The following is a 6,924-nucleotide window of genomic DNA, read 5'->3' as shown; positions in this document are numbered from 1 at the left end:
CTTCAGAATATTGACATTACGAACTTCAGCAGCAGCTGGAATGACGGACTGGCCTTCTGCGCCCTCCTGCACACGTACCTGCCTGCCCACATTCCATACCAGGAGCTCAACAGCCAGGACAAGGTGAGGCTACAGAGCTACTGCCCTGCGATCCTCGTCACACAGGGAGGGTTGGGTGAGGAAGAGGGACAGAGGCATCCTTGCTGAATCATTGGGACCGTGCTCTCAGGCCAGCATCAGAGGCTGGACTTGGAGGGCTCCCGGGAACAGGGTGTTCGGCACCACCTCGGAGGCAGTGCCACTGTCCCTTAATGCCTCCCCAGAGCAACCAAACAGCCGTGTGGCCTGTCCTGCTACACCTTCCTCACACCGCAGTGACACTATTTCTCTTGCAGAGACGGAACTTCACGCTAGCCTTTCAGGCAGCAGAAAGTGTTGGCATCAAATCCACACTGGTGAGTCTTTTCCCCCAGGCACCCCTGCAGGGCTCAGCTTCATGCTAGGATGAACGTCATCTTGTTAAGCTCAAACTGGGGTCACAGGGCAATGTACTTGCCTGGCCACAGTGCAGCTCCTGGGTGGCCATGGGAGGGAATGGGGTGACAGAGCCCTAAGTAGAGACAGTCGAGTGCTTTTCACACGCTGGGTCTTCCCTGCCCGTGGGCATTCTGGGAGGTAGCTCCTGACTGTGGACCTTGGCCACACTCTGCCTCACGCTCTCCTTCCTCTGAGCTGAGCCTAGACCTTGTGCTGCACTCTTGTCATGCTCACCTTACCCTGGGCCGAGCCCAGACCTTGTGCTGGACTCCTCCTCATGCCCACCTTCCCCTGGGCTGAACCCTTGGGCTCAGGAGTAATGTACTAACAAGCTGTCTCTAGAAGGTACAGTCCAGCCATCCTCTGCCTCTATCAGCCTAGAGAGTGGGTGGATGTCGCTCAAATGCAGAGCTTGGAGAGCCCTAACACAGAGGAGTTCCCAGCATGGTGCTATGGACAGGCTCTCATGAGTGGTATAGGGGCTGGCAGGGAGAAAGCCCCCCCCAGAGAAAGTGAGCCCCCCTTATTCTCGGGCAGGCTGTGGTGGGTGGGCAGGAGTGACTCTGGGTGGGCTCAGCAGCATAGAGCAGGCTCTCAGGGTCTTGGGACAGGCCAGTGCAAAGGGAGGAAGTGCTTTCAAAAGGTGTAGTTGGGCTGAGACTGAGAGCCCTTAAGCGTGTCCCACCTGAGAGTTCGTGACCAGCCAGGAAACCGGTATGTGACCTGAGTTTCTTCTTCTCTTAGGACATTAACGAGATGGTGCGGACAGAGCGGCCAGACTGGCAGAATGTGATGCTGTACGTGACGGCCATCTACAAGTACTTTGAGACCTGAGCACACCCCGGGAAGCTGTCTGATGGCTATTTGCCTGCAGTCTGCACCGTTCCCTTCGTTACCACGCACCACTAGCTAAGCTTCCAGCAACTCTGGGCTGCTAGCCTTCAGCACGGGCTCCATTCAGAACTCGGGCCTGTGGCAGGCCTCCTGACACACCACCCACACCGATGTGCTACAGAAGGCTTCCTTGCGAAGTGAACACTGAACTAACTAAATGCTGTGAGATAAAGAAAAGGTCCACTCACGGCCAAACCGAGGAAAGGGATTGACTCACACAGGAAGCTCACAAGGCTTAGTGAAGCTTCAGCCCAGGGTTCTTGGGTTCTACAGTGTGGGTCCCAGTGATGACCAAGTGGGGACAGATACCTGGCAGAGTCTTTGCTTCCTGGCACTTGAGCAGAGCGGCCTCTGCCTGTTAGATGACCTGGTTCAAGTGCTGTGCCACCATGTCCACGTGACGGGGCGGTCCTTGCCAACACGATTCAGGTGTTTACAAACCTGAGCCAGCAGGTGATTGAAATGGTGTGTTGCACTTGGGATCTCCTCCTGTTAATGAATTCATGCCTCTGGGCTCCTGCCGACAGGGAAGAGTTCAGGGTCCCCGCCCCCATCCTCCAGCTTTGAAGGGCTTGGACTCCCAGCCCTCACTTAAGTTCTAGTCAGAAGAATTGTTCATAAAGAGTTCTAGTTAAAAGTTCTGTGCTGTGCACAATATTGGGGAAAATAGGTCCTGTTTTCTTAGTACCAAAGTTAAAACAGTTTTAATAAGTGTAGAGATAAAACTGAAAATCTGGACAGTGTTAAATGGTAAAAGCAAGGAATAAAACAGGAAGTAGCAGGAGAAAGAAGTAAACAACTGTAGGGTGCCCGAGCAGTGTCATTTAAAGTCATTCTGAATTGCTGGGACTTACTCCTCCAAGGCAAAAATTTGAGAAAGTGCCTTAGCTGTCCTGGCAGGGCAGCCCATTGCCCCAGGCACTGGGGCCTCCACGGGCTGTGATGGTGGAAGTTGTCTGGGGCCTTGTGGTACTATGGCGTGGGTGGTGTGTCCCCCGCCACACCTGTCGCCCCCACACCAGAGCTCCTGTGGCAGTCTTTAGAACCAAAGCCTTATTTGAAGATGTCCTGTTGAGATGACCTCCATCCAGGCTGAGACTTCACAGCCTTTTGGGGGACAGGGAGCCCATGCCCATGTGTGTGGAACAGAGCAGCTGTTTGTGTGAACAATGCCAAGACCTGTTACTTCAGATACAGTTGTGCTGGCACTGCAGGGCACTGTGAGGAAGCATGGCCACCACAGAGGAGGCTCACTACCACCAGCAGGACCCAGGAGGTCTACATCCAAGCACGAGGTTCTAGACCAGGATTTCCACATGTCTGTATTGTCCAGCCAGGAGGGTGGCGTGATGGAGTGGACCGTGCATGCATGAGGCCTGTGGGACCATGGTCACTGGGCAGCTAGAATGCCCCCTGTCCCTCCCAGAGACAGCTGCCCCATTTTCAGCTACAGAAGGAGAGGCTGGGTGAGCAGTCAAGTCCCATACCACCCGGGTGATCCACACAGACCCTGACCCCACCCATGTTGACTCCTAGGCAGTGCTCCCCACAGATGCAGACTTCCATAGATGCCACCTGCCTACAGACGCTGACTCCCAGGCGAAATGATGCTGGCTCCCACAGATGCTGACTTCCTACAGACACCAACTCCCAGGTGAAGCCCCTCCACAGACACCGACTCCCGCAGATGATGACTTGCTCAGACACCAACTCCCAGGCGGAGCCCCCGAAACACCAGTTCCGCTGCCCCCTGCAGAGCTCAGTTCTGCCTCTGCTGTGCAGTTCTCGTGCTTGAGTGGCTGTCCTGGGAGGGTCATCGTTTTATGTATCTCTCTCTATACAGATTTTACGAGTTCTCACTGTCACCTTTGGGTGCCCTCGATCAGGCCTGCCCACGTCTCTTTGATCTGTAGTCGCATTCTTGTTTATTTATTATGTTATATTTGGGAGAACAGCTTTGTCTCATAAGTGAGAAAACTTCCCTGAGTCTGAGTTCATAGCTCTGCCCCTTCCTGCCACATCGGCCCCACCCCGGCGCCACTCTGCTCTGAAAGGGATTGGCAGAGTCCCTTACAGGAAGGTGGTCCCTACTCACAGCTGTGCCCACATGGGCAGCACTTCCCACTTGGGAATCGGGTCATGGGGAGGCCTGGCCTGGGCCTGCCTGGCTGGAGCTCAGCAGCCACACCCAAAGCATATGGCGGGGGTGCCTGGCCGGGCACCGCACCCTCTGTAGCTGACAGGGAAGAGGAGCCCAGAGCGCTCCTTGTTTTATTTAACAGAAGCAGTACTTTTTTGCCTTTTCCAGTAGGCCCTAACGCTGTTGGCTTCATGGGAATGATTGTGGATAGTCGTGTATATTTAAGCGGTGTTCTGAGGTGCCAACTGCTTGCATTTGCTCCCAGCACCTTGTCTGTGAGCCGGAACGTTGGCTGCCTCTGCCCCTCAAGCACAGGCTCACTGCAGAGGCCAGCGATGTTTGCATCTCCCGGGACCAGAGGCTCCTGCCGGCAGGTCGGCTTTTGTATTTTGTTCTGTTAAATATTCTTGAATGTATTAAATGATTGGAACAAGCCAGGCTCAGGCTCACTGGCTCCGCTCTCCCCTCCAACACTGGGACAAAGTTGCATGAACCAGGCCCCTGGACTCCTGGGCGGCTGAGCAGGGAAGAGGGCACCTCTGAGTCTTCAGTCCCCTGTTGATTGCTGTGTTCACGGGTAGGCCAAGGACATGTCCTGGGCCTAGGCAGCCAACCCGTACCCACAGTCCCACTGCCACGTGCTCTTGGGCAGGAGCCCTCACCACAGAGGATTGGCTGTGACATGGGGTGGCCCAGGTGAGCATACAGGTCTGCTCAGCCCAGTGACTGCCGAGAGTGACCAGTACCAAGACCCTAGAAACACCCCAGAATGGAAGCCCTGGCCTTGCCCCAGCCTTGGCTCAGACACAGGCTCCCCTGGGGTGGGAGTAGGGTTGTGAGGTATTTTTGAGTTTTTACAGAGACGTTTTTAAGAATATATAATATGATAGAGAAGCAAGAAACATTGGTAATTATCCAAACCAGAGGTCCCCAGTTCACCCTTGTTACAGTGCATCTGTGTGGGGAGATCGGGGTCCTCAGACACGGCCCAGAGCAGTGCCGTGTGTCCTCACTGTGCACACATCATGCAGAGGCCCGCCAACAGGTGTGAGTGCCAGGTGACCGCCACCGCCGAACACCAGTGACCACCCCCAGGACAGCGTTGAACAGCATTGAGCAACGGGCTTGCCATGGGGAGGCCGAGCCCAGGCCCCTGATACCCCTGCATCACACTGTGTGCCGAGTGCTTATGAGCCCCTCTCTAGTGGTGTGTGAGGCCCTGGGGATAGGGTCCTCTGGTGAGACTGGGACCTGCAGCTGTCACTTCTGTCTCCTGGCTGCGGGGGCCAAGGAGATAGTCCCAGGAGAGAGGACATTCCTGGCCGTAGCTTGAGCCTGGCAGGGCACTGGGAGCAGGGCTGAGGGGCAGGTGGTGAAGACAGGTTGTTTGAGGAGGTGCACTTGGAGGGCCACCATCCGTGGCGTGGGTGGCCACTCACAGAGACTCAGCTGCCGGTGGGTCTGCGTGAGGAGGTCATGAACAGCAGGCCCCTGGCAGTGCCCTCAAGGAGCCTAGTGGGTGTGCCCAGCCCACCTGCTCTGCCAGCCCAGGACCTGTGACCCCAGCCTGACCTCTGTCTGAAGACAACCACATTTGTAACCAAAATACAAATGCTTTGAATTGCACTTTAGTAGTAAGGATGGTCTTGTTTTTGAACTCTGCTTGGCTGCACTCCCCAAGGTCTTAGTGGGTTTTATCCCCACGACCAGCCCCTCAGCCACTGCCCTTCGTGTGAGCGGTGCCCCCTGGGAGTCCGCCTGGAGAACGGGTTGTGAGGCTGACCCCAGGGGCCTGCCCAGCCAACGCACTAGACCAGGTCACAGCCTGCGAGGACACCCCTGGCCAGCCCCAGGTGCTGGGGAGACTGGGTGGGTGGCAGGGCTCTGCTCTCTCTGCGAGTCCTCTGTCCTGAGCCTTGCTGGATGGCTTTGATGGTGGGAGCAGGAAAACAGGTTCCTGCACTGTGGGGGGAGGAGGAGTCCCAAGAGGGCCCCACACATCCTCCATCCAGCCAGTGGCTGCACCCCTGGACAATGGCCTGCCTACGTGTGCACACGGGAACAGGGACAGACTTGGCAGGTCTACACAGGCTGTGGAGCATTCTAGGCAGGGTCCAGGATGCTGAAATCATCAGCTTGGGTTCAGACTCCGGGTTCTGACCCAGCTCTGACCATAACAGGCCAGGACTTCACTGGGCCCCAGCCCATGCCTCCGCAAGAGGGAGAAGGAAGCCTTCCTGGCCAGCCATACCCTGAGGGAGTGTCAGGTGCGGAGAGTGCCTGGGCAGAGCCTGCCTGGTAGTGACGACAACTGACCAGTCCAGGCCCAGAGCAGAGGTGAGGTCAGAACACCAGGTCCCCCCCCATTTCTGCCAACAACACTTTGCTCTCTGTGAAGGGATGGCCCCAAGAAGGGGCCCCTGCTGGATCCTACCAGGCCTCCTCCTCTCCATGTAGTGATAGGGAGGGAACCTGGTATCCCCGGGTCCCAGGAAGGCCGTGGGGTGGGGCATGGGGGAGACGAGAGAGCTAGCTGATTTGAACGCTCTGGCAGATGCCACAAGCAGGTCTGTTGCTGCCCACCAGGGGGCCAGACATGCCGCACCTTCTCTGGGCCTCAGTTTCTCCATCCACGCTCAGCTCAGAGGCACAGGGTTCCGGAAGGGCGGCCATTTATCCCACACCCAGAATCAGGCATGGGGTGAAAGTCTTCCCCAGGGGTTGAGGGGACTTGTTCCTGTGGCTTTGCGTGGCTGTGGGTGGTTGAGGTTCACTTCCCCTGCTGTGATTCTGTCTGAGGATAAACCAGAGGGAGGCCCCATTTCCTCAATCCCAGAGCCCCAGGAAATGTGCCGGGCCCCCTCTGGAGGAGAAATTGGGTGAGTACCTCAGGAGGCCTGAAGTGGCTCCCAGGGATCCCAGTCCAGCACAAACAGAGCCCTGTCCTGGGTCTGGCATTTCTTGCTCCCTTATGTGGCTCGGCTGCCCCCATAGCACACAGTTGGGACCTGAAGCCACGCAGGTGCATCCTGGATGAAACAAAGGGCGTGGGCTGGCTGCCTAAGAACAGATCCTGGGGCAGCAGCACCCAGCTGGCTGTGGTTGGCTGGAGCCAGAGGGTAGGTGCCTCACCCTCCAAAGCTTGTCTAGGCTGGGCAGGGAAACCAAGGCCTCAGCTGGGAGACAGGCCTGCCAGGGCGTCCCCACTCACAAGGATGCAGGCCCAGGCCTACCCTCAGAGCTCCTACCTCAGGTCTCCTGCCCTTGATTCCTTGGGCCTGGAGGACAGCTCAGTCTGGGCCCTTCCCCCACCCATAGCCTCAACATCCGGGAGGTCCTGAGGAAGACATAGG

General features: G+C 56.9%; 1 protein-coding gene across 4 annotated transcripts in view; it reads left to right on the top strand.

The window, feature by feature from the left end:
- SPECC1L (sperm antigen with calponin homology and coiled-coil domains 1 like) overlaps positions 1–6,031 on the top strand; it is a 182,963-nt gene extending 176,932 nt beyond the window's left edge. For 2 of the 4 annotated variants that reach the window (XM_049865402.1, XM_049865404.1), the window contains exons 14-16: positions 7–123; positions 396–455; positions 1,282–6,031. In XM_049865402.1, the coding sequence (XP_049721359.1) occupies positions 7–123; positions 396–455; positions 1,282–1,371 (267 nt within the window). In that variant the 3' untranslated portion in view covers positions 1,372–6,031. Of the gene's footprint in view, positions 1–6; positions 124–395; positions 456–1,281 lie in introns of those variants that run through there. The other 2 variants (XM_049865406.1, XM_049865405.1) reach the window with 2 other exon arrangements.
- Positions 6,032–6,924: the final 893 nt, after the last annotated feature.

This window comes from Elephas maximus, chromosome 22 (assembly GCF_024166365.1).
Source record: "Elephas maximus indicus isolate mEleMax1 chromosome 22, mEleMax1 primary haplotype, whole genome shotgun sequence".
Lineage (NCBI taxonomy): Eukaryota > Metazoa > Chordata > Mammalia > Proboscidea > Elephantidae > Elephas > Elephas maximus.
This window is presented reverse-complemented; position numbering and strand designations above follow the sequence as displayed.